Source organism: Numida meleagris, chromosome 2 (assembly GCF_002078875.1).
Source record: "Numida meleagris isolate 19003 breed g44 Domestic line chromosome 2, NumMel1.0, whole genome shotgun sequence".
Classification (NCBI taxonomy): Eukaryota; Metazoa; Chordata; class Aves; order Galliformes; family Numididae; genus Numida; species Numida meleagris.
In genome coordinates, this window is record NC_034410.1 from 100,844,621 (window position 1) to 100,859,102 (window position 14,482).

A 14,482-nucleotide genomic window follows, 5' to 3' on the forward strand; every position below is an offset into this window, starting at 1 on the left:
GAAAGAGTCAAACATTTGGGATTTTGCTGTCAAGATCAGCTAAATTAACTTTTTCACTTCCAATCCAATATCCTTAATACCAGGAAGAATGAAACTTGAAGCAGAGACGTCAAATTGAGTAACAGATGAGAAGAACGTTTTACATTCCTCACAGTCCTGGGAAAGGACTGGCAGAAGAACAGAGCGATCACACTGGAGATGGCAACTAGAATGCTGGAGCAGAAATCACAGGACCCTTTCCAGAATTCAGACACTTCCAGAATAACTCTATACTACTGTTAGAAACGGATCGGTAGAGAAACTTGTATAAAAAAAAAAAAACTAAGAAATGTAACAAAACAAGTGTTGCATGCACAGTAAACCCAGAAGGTACCTGTATCAACCTTCTGTCTACACGGAGCAGTTTCTCTCCCACAGAGCTACTTTACTTTTGCTCTTCAATACACAGCTATCTTTGTTTAACACAGCACAGAAGGTAAAGCATGACTGACACAAGTTTACTTCTGCGACACTAATATACGAAGTTTTGTATTTTTACTTCTTTTTGGCACTTAAAGCTTAAGCACTAGGATATTTTTCTATAGTTCAGAAGCTCCCATTGTTAAGAGCAAAATCAGTCCCAAAAAATCTGTATTAAGTCAAAATTAAGTCAAATTATGTGTCTGCTACTCCACTGAAGTGGACTGGTTGCAACTTAAGACAGATTTTTGAATTTGTGCACATAACCTACACTTGATTTTTACTGGTGCCTTTTACTTACAGGAAAGCAGCTAAATGAATTGATTTATTCAAAGCTCCCAGAATAAGCTGAGAACATGACGTTCATCTTACACAGACTCTATAAAGTACCATCTCTTTCAGATGACTTTCCTAGTACACAGGTACATGCTGACAAACTAATCAGAATTTTGTATAGGGAACAGCAATGCTCCACAGTTCTTGAAATACTGTTTAATTTTATTTTCAAAAATAAATAATTTCATTATATTCTTCAATGTGTTTCCTTCAGATTCACCTTTTTGCAAGGTCAGCATATGGAAGTAAGTATAATCAGGATTCACCAACTTAGACATCAGCTTTGATTCTTTCATCACTTGACAAACTATCTAGACATAATCTCATTTTTTCCATTAACTTTGAAAACAAAAACTTTAAGAAATAGTCCAGAGGGATCTAGAGACAATTGCTGGTCTGTCTGAAATGGTACAGAAGTTGACGCAGTCCCTATTTCCAGAACCACTTTCACATTCTATATTGTAATTTAATGCATAAGGAACAGTAACAGGAATAGAGGGGTATCTTGGACATCTCACATCTAAAAAGTTTTCCGTTTATTTTATTTTCACTTGTAGATATGCTTTCCTTTCACAAACAGAAAAGCAAAGTTAAAAACTTATGCCTACCTTGTTCATCTTCATACAAGTACCAAAATCTGCTAGTTTTAAATGACCAGCTTTATCTAGCAGCATATTATCAGGCTTCACATCTCTGAAAAGAGAAAAATATTTGTGTCAATCGGTCAATTTAACTGATGAAGACAGTAGAAGTCACCCATTTTTAAATGTAGCATGGCAAGGAAAAACAACATGAAAGCACAACCATTTCCTCCATTTTTTCCTTCTTAAAGTATCATGAACTACATGCTGACTGTGGAACGACAAGATTTTAAAAAGTGGTAATGAATGTAGGAAAGCAGTCTCAAGTCACTGAATTTAACAAATCTGAATGTTACTCTTGTTCCAAAATAAAATAAAAAATAACAAAAAAAAAATCACTCAGTGGTTTAAGCCCATCTCCATTAAGATCCAGTTCAGCCACATAAAAAGAATCCATCTTGATTTCCAGCTAATCATCTCAAGCAGACCTTGAAAACACCTCTCTTTTTTTTCCTCCTGCATCACTTCTATTTTCAGGGAACAAGTGCATGTCATTTTCTGAAATATATAAATGTGAACAAAATATTTTTCTACGGCTCAAAAGGAGTGTTGTTGTGTGCCCTTTTCCACACAGCAATTCCCGTAAAGAAAGGAAGCTTCCATAAGCTAACTGGTGAAGTTCAAAGTTAATGATATTAAATATACTGTAGCAGAATAAAAGTAAGAAGCAACGATCAAAAATATAAAATGAGTTTCAGAAGAAAGTACATTTCTGGGACTTCAAAGGAAGAACTCAGGCCACTACTGTGAAATGAAGCTCTAGCATTACCTCACCTCAGGGCACGCAGTGGAAATGTATCAGTATACACAGAATAATTTTAGTTGGGAGGAGTTTTTGTAAGACGCTTAGGCCAACTGCCTGATTAAAGCACAACTAAGGAAATCAGATTAAACTTCAAAGTCACATTCAGGTTCCTCAGGGTTGAACCCAGTCAAGTTTTGAATTTTTTCAAGGATGGGGATTTCACAAACTCTCAAGAACTCTCTTCCATTGTTCAGCCATACTCAAAATATTTCTTAACAAGTAACTGGATATTCACAGAATCACAGAATGGCTGAGTTTGGCAGGGCCCTCTGGCCCTACCCTGGTTCCAGCAGGAACACCCGGAACAGGGTGCCCAGGAGGCTTCTGAAGATCTCTAAGGAAGAGATTTCACAGCCTCTGGGCAACCTGTGCCAGCACTCTGTTACCCTTGCTGCAACTTCTGTCATCACTGCCTCTAACCCTTTCACTGTGCAACTTCAAGTCTGGCTTTACCTTCTATAAGAGTCCCACTGGGCAGCTGAAGACTGGTGCATTCTGTCTCATCAGAACATTACTCATGTTGTGAATAGAAACAGTGCTGACCTCATCAACCTTCTGAGAAATCCCTAGCAACTGGCTGGACTTCATTCTACTGAGCATAACCCTTTGAGGCCAGTTTTCCACTCATATTTTAGTATTCCTATTCCTGCTATCTCTCTGTTCCAGCTACATCGAAAGCCTTCAGGTTAGACAGGCATTCTTTACCCTTGGTAAATTAATGCAGGCTGTTCCCAGTCACCTTCTTGTCTACATGCTTGGAAAGCTGTTTCCTGAAAACATACTCCATACTATTCCCAGAGACTGCTACTGGGCTGATCAGCCTGCACTTCCCTGATCCTCTCCTCCTCTCCTCTCCAATGACAGACTCCAGACAGCAGTATCGTGATACTGACCACCTTCTTCATAAATTTTGGTGCATCCTACTGGCCTGCAACTTGTATATGCCCAAATTGCTTAAGAGGGACCCAGCTTGATCCTCCTCTGCCACAGTAATGCTTCAGTCCCCCAAACTGTGCCACTAGGCACAGGGACCCAGGAGGCCTGAGAGCAGACCGTATAAATGAAGGGTGAGGTAAAGGTAGCAGCCTCAGCCCTTTCCACATCCTTTGTCTCTACATCTCCAATCCATTAAGCAGTCGGCCCACATTTTCATCAGTTTCCCTTCACTCCTCAAATTCAAAAAAAAATCTGTCAGCCTCAAAATATTCTAAAACTTCAGGAAAAGATTTGCAGTGCTGCTGGCAGCTTCAATTGTCCGCTTTCTAAAGATTACAATACACATGCACAAATGGTTCCGCTAGACAACTCATTCATTAAATGTAGTATAGTTACATCATTAATGACGTATCTAGATCCTGTTCAAGCAATGGATTAACAGTTTTCTGCATTGCTTTTTTCGTAAAAACTTCAGTGATAACACTGATATCACCAAAGCCCAAATTGAGATTATATACCACGTCTTTCTCAAACTGTTCCCATATTTTCAGATGATAAATTTGTTCTTCTGCTTCTAGTTAATATAGTTAAAAGATAAAAAGACAAAAGTTCAAATATCAGCAGAAAACATCTCAACCTATCTGACAAGTGACTACACTTAAGGATAAGAAGATAATATGAAACCAAGCTAAGTCCTTTTTACTCTGTTTTCCGTCTTGCCTCTGACAAGAAAACAGGTGGCTGGGAGATTTTCCTTATCTTGTTCACATTCTTGTTTAATGAATGGGTCACTGATGCCAGGTGAGGTTCTAAATGCAGAGCTGAGAGTTAATAATTACTAATAGTGTATAGTACTGCTAAAAAAATTCTCAAAACAACTTTTTCTAATCAAGTTAAATGAATTAATTTGGGGTCAACTTACTCGTGTCACTTCAGGTCTGCATCTCTTGGTAAAGTGAGACAATTTTATTATTCTCCAAACTGAGAAACTGAAAAATTTTATTTTATCACCTCAGATCTGTAATTTCTGATGGCAAGAATTTTTCGAAGTTGTAATATGGAATAACATTGAAACAATAGAGAAGAAGGAACGTTAGCATTTTTTAAACTACCTTAAACAATCAAATTCTGACAGAATTAAAACACTATGAATCAATACTTCCTTATTTTTCACCTGTGTATAAAGCCCATTGAGTGAATTGCATCTAATGCAAGAACAACTTCAGCAGTATAAAATCTTGCCCATTTCTCAGGAACGTCGTAGTTACTCATTAAATTCACAAGGTCTCCACCAGGCATGTACTCCATGACCATGTAAAGGTAACGATCATCTTGGAATGCGTAAAATAACTGTAAAAAGAAAACAAACAAAAGAACAAGTCACAGAACATTCCAGATATCTCTCATCTTTTGCATGTTGGAAAACCATGGAATTCCTGTGCCACCTGACTTACAAAGTAACAGAACTGCTACAACTACCGCAGCAGCTTTGCATCATCCAGTAGACCTTCTAAAAAGGACTTAATCTCAAGTTGGTTTCTGCCAGATTTTCCATTTTTTTTAATATTAGTACATTAGCAGTAAAGTTCTGCTTCCAGATTACAATTTGGTGCAATAAATACTGAGATAATTTCAAAGAGAGTTCATTGCATAATAGGACATAATGCTTCCTTACTCCCTGGAATGACAACTGACAAATATGTAAACATGAAACTACTGTACTGCAAGCATCTGCCTGATTCTATTTGTGTTACCACTAAATATTTATTATACCATTGTCAGTGTATCAATTGTTTAGAAAGTGAAGCTAAATTTAAAACAACTAAAAAAAAAGTAGTATTTCCCTTACAGTAGTCAATGCTCTGTTCAACACAATTAGTTTTTTAAGGATTTTTTTTAAGGATGATTTCTTAAGCATTTTATAAAATCATAAAGCATACTGTTGGACAACCACTCCCAGACAGACAGTGACATAGTTACTTGATTGACTGCGGTAAAACTTTCACGATTATTAGGTCACTCTTGAATGATTTTGTTTAATTCTAACTTAACAAAAGAATTTACATGCTTAAGGGTAAGAACAGTTTAAATGAATGTGTTAACATGTGCACACAAACGTATGATGATAGCTTCAGGCATCCTCCATATGAACTTCAAAGGCAGCAATGCCTCTCCAAGAATTGTAATAACACTGAAATGAGGAAAACATAACCAGAGCAGGCATAATTTGTAGTCAAATACATACAAAAATTGGAATATGCAGAAGCTACATCTTAAGCATATTTCTGTTACATGGGCTGCTTCAAAGAATTGCTATGGAGCAGGGTCACCAGTTTCTAATAATAAACAGAATAGCTTATCTTGCAATTGTTAAGGCAAAACAGTTCTGAAGCAAGCACAATGTAAGCTACTTGTTGCAAATAGCATTCCTGTTTTAAGTCATGTATATCTCCAAGAGATCAATGTAACGAAAAAGGGAATTGAAAAAGCTAAACCATGAAAATACAACTCATGCAGCATTACGATGGAACTGTTCTACATCGGTAATATTTTTTAAAGGAATCTCACTATACCTGAACAACCCAGGGACTATTAGCAAAAGCCATAATATCCCTTTCTTCCCAGAAGAACGCAGAATCTGATCTTTTTATCATCTCAAATTTGCTCAGAAGTTTCATAGCATACACTCTTCTTGACGATTTATGCCTTACCTATAATGACAAGAGTTACATACAAAATACATTAGTTTCCCACGTTAATATGGGAAGAACATAACTTAATACATTTTTCCTGCTTCATTCTATTTACTAAGTTTCACAAGACTCTTCACGCTTTTACAGAATTACATATTACAAAACTACAAAATAATGAGATTTTCTGACATTGCTCTTAAAATACTTGCTAGAACTATCCAACGGCATCCATAGGCATAATGATCATTTTATGACTTGCAGGTGAATACCTCTAAACGGACAGCTGAAGGCACCTTTTAAATACTATTAAGGCTGTAAGCATTTTCTAGAGATCATTAGCAAACATCTAAGATTGCTTCTTATGTGTAGCTTCTCCCACCAATTCTCAGTTTAGTAATGCAGCACGAACAAGTCTAGTTGCTCATGTATCATCAACAGTACACATCTCCTTTCATCTGTGAGAAACGTCCACAAAACTCCAGTGTAGGCTCTGAACTGCCAAAGTTCTTCAAGTCCTGAAGAACTGTTTGAGTGTCCATAAATACAGCAGCAAAGGTTGATTTTGCAGATTACGAGTAGTATATATTCCACTTCATTTCAATAGAAGTATGACTTACAGTGCAAAACAGGTGCAGATTGAGAGTACAGAAATTCTCAAAAACATTTCCAAGGGATAAAAAGAAATAAATTTCCACATACAATACATAATATGTAGTGCATATTCTATACTGTATAATGCAGATATGTAATATATAATATATAACATAACATATATACATAATACGTAAGACTTCGTCTTCTGAACACTGTATTCGGAAAGAGACACATCAGCAAATGCTACAGAAGACGTTCAAACAGACAGAGACAGAACTTACCAACTGAACCTCCCCAAATGCCCCTCTGCCAATCACCTTCACCACTTCATAATCTTCAGCTTTCATGCGCAGATCTCTCATTTTATTTACTGTGTCTTTATCTGCATGAAAGAAGATTCACGTTTCATATGTACATCAAATTGATTCAACTCATTCATCTCTTATTTTAATTTTTCAACATTATTTGAAGATAAACTCCTTAAAGAGGGCATCTGGTTTTTAACCTACTTCCCTATTGGAAACTTCCCTGCAGAATCCGTGACCTCACGCTCATTACTGTAGTAACCAAACCCGACATAAACATAATACAAGAACGACTGTACAATCAAGTTACTGGACATCTTCACTTGGCATTTTTTTTCTAAATAATTTCTCTAAATAATTACCTTAAAAAAAAAAAAAGAAAAAGCTGTGCAAAAATTTCATATCCAGTATGATCTCACTTGTAAGCAGATCTTAAAAGACTATTTCTGGATAACTATGCAATACGTTTGAGAAAATGTTATTAAGTATACATAAGAGACACTTAAACTACTTTTTAAAAAAAGCTTTCAGTATTCTGCACTTTCATTATTCCTTTTACTGTAAAAAGTAGATTTTAATTTAAAACGCGCAGTGGGAATCATCGTAATTATTTATATAAACCTGCCATTCTATAAACTCCAATAATTTACCAACTCCCAGTGGGCAGATATTCTAATTCCAAATTTGGTCAAAGATTAAAACGGTCTATTTTAATCCATGTGGGTCAATGCTGGCATGAGATTACATGGAAAAGCTTCAAGTTTCAGTATTTCTAAAAAGATGGAAGAGCTACCAAAATACTTCTAATAAAACAAGTTATACAACAGTATTTTATTTTCAAAAATAATATTCTAGGCCTAATGGCAAACTTTCGAAAGGGAAGAGAAAGGAGAAATGTCAATTCAATAGTTCATGTTAAAAAAAGACTTGGCAGACAAAAGAAAACTACCATTCAATTGCAGCATACACTAGCCCTTATCTAAAACAAAAGTGGCATGTGTGCAATTAAAACTCATTAGGATTTTATTATACTACAGGAACAAATACAGTTTTGGTTGAATAAATACTCTGTCACACCACTAACGCGGAACCATCCCTTTACAATGCAACATGCTACTAGCTGATTTCAACAAACTAGGTCAAACTGTAAATTCTGACAGAGTATTTCACAAAAGGATCAAAATATTCAGTGATTTAAAATAAAATGCATTGCCTTATTTGCCCATTGCAAAAACTGGCCTATAGCAGCAGATGGGTAGGACTGCAGGGAATCGAAACGCAGCAATTCTCATAGAATCAAAGAATCACTGAGGTTGGAAAAGACCTCCAAGATCATCCAGTCCATGACAATGATCTTCCAATTACTGTTAACTTACTGCCTAACCTTCTCCTCACAGCAAGTCCTCCATAAAATAAAGCAAGGTCTGATTTTATTTGTAATGTAAAAGATCATTCTGAAATTGTACAATAACAATGTGAACTGTTCGGACAGCTAATACTGAAAAAAGATATTTGTAAATGGTTTTCTATTAATCAGTAAAACGTTCCCATATGTTTTAGGTTACATAAAGAAGTTTGTTTATTTATTTAACTCTGAAGTTTGAGACAAACTCGATTTCACCATTCCCTCTCAGGTCACTGCTCATAGGCCCACAGCTTGTTTTCATATTTCAGCAAAGACAGCAAAATTGCATCTCTAAAAGCAGTCTGAAGCTGAAATAATTTGGTCCGTTCTCTACCTTTAAACTCCTTCAGGTTACATTTTATACAGAATAATTTACACCTACAAGATACTCAGACGATGAGCAAACATTTTCCTTTCCTTCACTCATGCTAAAGTGATGAAGTCTTCTGAAACTTACTGACAACTTCACTATTCTTAAAAATTACATTCACATTGTTTTGAAATAAGCATTTCCTTTGCCTAATGCAACTTCTTCTTTCACCAGCAGTTTCACCACACCTTCTCTGCAAATAACTGAGTATACAAAATGTGTGTATAACAATGTGTACGAACTCAAACACAGCTTGAACTGTGAGAAGTTTAACATTAGATATTAGGCACTCCAGCGACCAGCTTACATGCACGCTGAGCCACCGACCACATCTAGTGGGCTTACAATGGCACAGACAGGGAATAAAATGAAATCCACCAATTCATTATTGTGACTTAAACCAATTTCAATGAAGCAAAGACAAAAATTAGGTTATTTTAATGAAATCACTTTGTATTTGCCACAACAGCCATTTATTACAACATTTAATTACAATGTTTAAGCTTGTAAAAATCTAATCAAAGTTAATTTAATTCTAAGGTTTGCCCATTCTATTCACAGGCAGCTGTAAGTCTAGAATCAGCAAACACCCCTGTCATCGTTTCCAGAATTTGTCCGTTTGGTAATCTGGAAAAGACTTTGCTCATAAATGATGCTTTGCTTTGGTTTTGTTTATTTTGCTTTTAAATATGAAAAGCACACAACTTACTTCTATCGACAGCATCAACATTATTCATTAAGAACGTTATTACTGATAAGGAGATCTAGTTGTAGAAAAATAGAGAGCGATATGATGAAAATATATTGACTCCCTAATTTTAAAATGAGTTGTGCTTGAAGAGTAAAATTAGCCTGAAGGAATGCAAATTTTGAAATTCTTTCCAAAAAGCAGCAGGGAACAGAACTAACAAGAAAGTGAAACTGGGCAGTGATATCTTCCAGTTGCAAAATCAGAAAAAATAAAAATAATGTTCATCATTTTTTCTTTCCATATTCTTTTCATTCTTTTCCATCAGATTATTTTGTACCTGTTGATTTCTTTAAAAATCAAGGAAGCTGCCACGGTGACCTAGTAATTGTGTATATATAAAAAAAATAATTAAAAACTGCCTGAATATGTAAATACAGCAGCTATACGGTATAGGGCTCTCACTGGATACAGAAGAGAGACCTTTCGTAATACAAAACACATGCTCCAGTCTGTCAGTGAACACTTTAACGATTTCTTGACACTGCACACGTTACGTCATTTTACTGTTAACTGCTTTAAATACATTAGTACATGACATTACACAGCAAGCTACAGGAATCCAAACGGTTGCCAAGAACAAAGAGACAGGCCTTTCTCTTTAAAGGATCTGTGACGCTGCAAACAACCTCACTTACATTAGCAAACTTGAATGTTCATTTGCTGGGGATTAGATTTCTACCAGTAACTGCGTCAGCACTGACTGGTAAATACACAAATATGACTCTTAAACAGCTTGCACCCAAAATCCCTAATGACCTTTCAAAATGCAGCAACAAATTATTTTATTTTAGTCAGTATTTCTAGTCCCAGTTAGTTAGTAACCACAACATTAAATACTTACACCTGTTTAAGAAGTTATCAATGTTTTTGTTTTTTCGTAAGGCAGGAAAATCCAAGTCATATACCAAAGCATCTAATCCATCCTGCAGAAAAGCAATAAAAGCAAAATTAAATGCTTGGGAAAATACACATTCTGCTAGGCAGAGAGATAGAAACGGTGTCTTTATCGATTTTCCATGCAAACAAAAATTATTCACATTTACTTGATGATTCAATTAGCAATTGCATATCTCTAAGGGACAGGCGAAACAGCTGTCACTCCTCTTCCACTGGACATTTTGAAACTCAATCTTTGTCCATCTCTACACAAATACACTTCTATGAATTAGTTATCTTCATTAGCTCCACATTTACATTAATACTATTATTTTTTCTAAACATGAGAACCTTAAATAACAGTTCTGATGAACTTAATTAATGTTAAGAAGAAGTCGCAACATACCACGCAGTAGGCACCTGATCATTGAATGGCAATGGGCAGAAAGGTTAATTCCAAGAATCAAGCCCCCCACCACACCCCCTTTTTTTTTAATCACGGCAATGAAGATAATAATAAACTTAGTTTTGTGAACAAAGGTAATTTCACTGATTTTTCACCGAATACATTTCTATGAACAACAACGACCCCAAGAAAAAAAAACCATATTTTTAAGGTCTTGTTAAGTGCCATAAACTTTAAGAGAAAGTTTATGGCCTTCACTTTACAACAGGCATGTATTACGCTTTGGTGGTTTACATCTCCTCAGAGGAAAACTAAACAAAATGTATTGGCTGAAAACCACAGATACAGCATCTAATGAAAAACAATCAAGTATTCTGGGGGTCCTTGTGAATTATGCAAATAGCGCTTGTCAGCAAGTAAACGATCCAGTGACAGCTAGGCAGATGGATAGGAAAGCCCTGGAATACAAACCGCTGGGTGCCAGCAAATCATGCCAGGAAAATACTGCTACTTACTCGTCCTACCCCCACCGATGTGTCCACACCACCTACTTCTGACCTGCTGGAGTGAGGTAGCAGAACAGACTTCTTGATCAGTTCAGATCTGACCAGACCTGGGTTTGACTGTTGTTTACTTTTATGAAGTTATGCAATATATGACGGAAAGTTGATCCATCAGTCCTAACTGCTACATCCCTCAGGTAACTCTGCTTGAAGAAATGCTACAGTACAAGCTTTCTGAAAGCTTACTTTACAGGAATATATATTAGAAGAACATATTTGATCTGCATTAAAAAATTGCCCTTGATCCCTCACATTAAATTCCAACCTGTTTATTCCCCTCGGTCTACGAGAGTTTATAAGCTATGCAAACCAAGTACTATCAATATCTAAACTATTTGTAGGCTTGCAGCCCTCACTTTAAACTTTGTGAGATAGAAATATCTCAGATGCAATGAGAACAAGCAGTAAAATCATGATAGAATTCAAAACCATGGGTTAGGAAGTAAAAATACAAGGCTAATCAGAACTACTTTAAAGGCTGGATGCTATTCATTTTCATTTCATTAAAACATCGCTAGTTTAAGTTAGCTTCCACAGAGTGGCTTAGCTGGAACTCTAAGAAGCATCACAATGAAAACGATACTAAAGGAAAGTATCACAATATTTTCACAGCACTTAAAGTCAGCTTTTGCATCTTGAGCATATTAAAGGCCCATCATTTTGAACGTATACTGATGACAAAGGAAAACAAACAACAACAAAGACATAGTAATGGATCAGAAATATAAACAAGAGAGTAGAAGGTCGATAACAACTTGGACTCCAACCAGATTGGGAAATAGCGCTATATCAAATGCAACTTGGTGAGAAATACTTTGTATCCTACTACAAGATGTCTTTTCCAAAGATACACAGTAAATACCCAGAAAAACCACCAGAGAATTTCACCTTTTTGGTAGTTTCAGGAGAGAAACCCTGTGTCAGTGCACTTCATTTTTTTCCTACTGGGGCAGGAAAACTTTAAAAATTGACTACAAGAGCTAAGACTAACGGAAGTATTTACACATTTTTAACATCAATCTTAATTTGAATCATGATTTTTTCATTCTAAATTAAAATATAACTTTACCCAGAAAAAAATCACTAAGTATCGAAAGCATCACAACTTCTTAATCTGTCAGGTGTGTGTGTGCCTTTTAATAAAGCTCTAAAGCCAAGACAAGAGAGGAGAAATTCACATTTAACAAGACAAAGCAAGTTTTCAGAACTGCTTAACTCAGAGCAAACCACAGAAATACTCCCTTTCAGATCTTCGATGTGAACTCTCTCAAGTAAGACACTTAAGAAAAATAAACTCCGCAAGACAAATTCTAACTACTTGATGGTCTCACGTTCACATCAAATCACACTTCAAAATCGCACAAAGGACATCCACGGGTGCTGCAGACTAGCAGCTTCTTACTCGCAACAGTCTCTTCAACAATAACCTCCCCTTTGCTACAATATCCTGAGAAGAAACAGCTATTTCAAGCGCAATAGCTGGAGAAGGAAAAGGGAGGAGCACACAGCAAGAAGGCAATGCCCAACAAAAGTGGCACAGGTCACAGAGATAGGAATACATGACAGAGCTTTAGTGATAACAGTTAGGAGAAACAAGGTCAAGTGAAAGGAGAAACAACCATTATTGCTGATAACTGCAAAGAGAACTTGGCTCTCTTGTTTCCATCTTGCTCAATGTGCCACCTGACCCCTGCCTGATACAGACAGGAAGGAATATCTTTCCTTCAAGACCTATGGGAGCCATATCTCCTCCTCTTCAATTACAGTAATCAGACACTGTTTACTAAAATAAACGAGATGTTTTCATGACATTGAAACCACATAAATGGGAAAAACCTGGCTTCAATATATCTTTAAACACAGCACAGCCAGACCATTTTACCAACACTTCTAGCTTAGAGGTATTTTAACTAATGCTAAGCTCTAAGAGAGTGAAATAGAAGGCCGCTCTGGACTCACATGCTGTCTCCAAAGAGGAGCATAAGGATGTCTAGGATAGAGTACATCAACAAGTCCAGCATACGGCCATGCTGCTTTGGTATATGTCAGAAACTGCATAGCTGTATTTAACAGCGCACTACAATTTTCTTCAGTAATTTTCCCTCATTTGCTCTACTTGTCAAAGTGTTTTGTAGTTACAGCATCACAAACAACTCCACAGCCCAGGGGCTATGTGGAAGTATACCTCATTTTCAGCTCGCCGCGCCTCAGCCACAGAACTAATGATGGCTATCCAGCTGCTCTGTGACAATTTTACACACTTCCATCATTTCTCCTTTGGCCTTTTCTTTTCCAATTACCCTTGCATGAAATGTATTTCAAATCCCACTGTCACCCAGTGCTTTGTTTTTACATTCTCCTTTATACTTTTTGAACTAGAGGGAAAACTGCAAGCAGCATTTCAGTTGTGTTCACTCCAAAACATAACCTACAGCACAGTATCTCCTGTTTCTGCTCTTCGTTAAGTTAATAACTGAATTGAGTAGTTTTGACTGTCACTGTGCACTGCGTTGATTCTTACACACAACTAGGTACTTTAAGCCAAATCTAGTTCAACACTCAACAAAGATCAGAGTTTATCCTCCCATGCTGAATTTTACCTACTACTTTTAAGCACCCAGGCACCAACAAATACTGATTTTTTTCTGTTCTGCTTTAAATTTTCACTACCCTTTTAGCATAAAATCCCCTCATTATTCACCACTTTAGATCACTTGTTTCTGAGAAATACCACAAGCCTGTTAAACTTCATTACCAGTCTCTCAGTTTTGAGTGAGCTGATCGTCAACTCTTACTTTATTCACTCATCTACAAACAACACCATCCGAGAGCAACTTATTTTTGATAAAAAGCTGAAATGAAGAGCTTTATCAAATGCTTTTTGTTTTCCTCACGCTCAGTAATTACCTCAAGGACCTATGCTAGGTTTGCAAAATATGACTTTCTTCCACAAATAGGAGTTAAGGTCTTCCCCATCTTAACATGCATGGGCTCACTTGTTTGGCTGCTGGTGCTGGGTGCTCCTGCATTCCCTGCCCCGTTTTTCTCTTCAAGGAAAGAAGAAAAGATGTTATACGTTTAACATCTTCCTTACTGCTGTCAAAACAGTTTTAAGTAGCAATGCAGAAAAAAAGAAAGGTTACACACACACACTCCATGCCTTAATGAGTTACCATCAAGCAAAAAAAAAAGAAAAAGAAAAAAGGATGGATAAATATTAACCAGTCTCAGTAATCTTCCTATTTTTTTGTCAATTTGTACAAAAATCTTTTCTAGAACACTGTAGGGAAGGACTCCAGTGTGAAAAATCCTGTATGGAAAATCCTGTAAGCATTTTCATTA

At 36.4% G+C, this 14,482-nt stretch overlaps 1 protein-coding gene across 2 annotated transcripts in view; it reads right to left on the bottom strand.

The window, feature by feature from the left end:
- Positions 1–14,482, bottom strand: part of ROCK1 (Rho associated coiled-coil containing protein kinase 1) — an 83,303-nt gene that overhangs the window by 44,227 nt on the left and 24,594 nt on the right. For both annotated transcript variants that reach the window (XM_021386114.1, XM_021386115.1), the window contains exons 2-6: positions 10,137–10,218; positions 6,746–6,846; positions 5,751–5,888; positions 4,352–4,527; positions 1,404–1,488 (exon numbers count right to left, since the gene is read on the bottom strand). In XM_021386114.1, the coding sequence (XP_021241789.1) occupies positions 1,404–1,488; positions 4,352–4,527; positions 5,751–5,888; positions 6,746–6,846; positions 10,137–10,218 (582 nt within the window). The remainder of the gene's footprint in view (positions 1–1,403; positions 1,489–4,351; positions 4,528–5,750; positions 5,889–6,745; positions 6,847–10,136; positions 10,219–14,482) is intronic.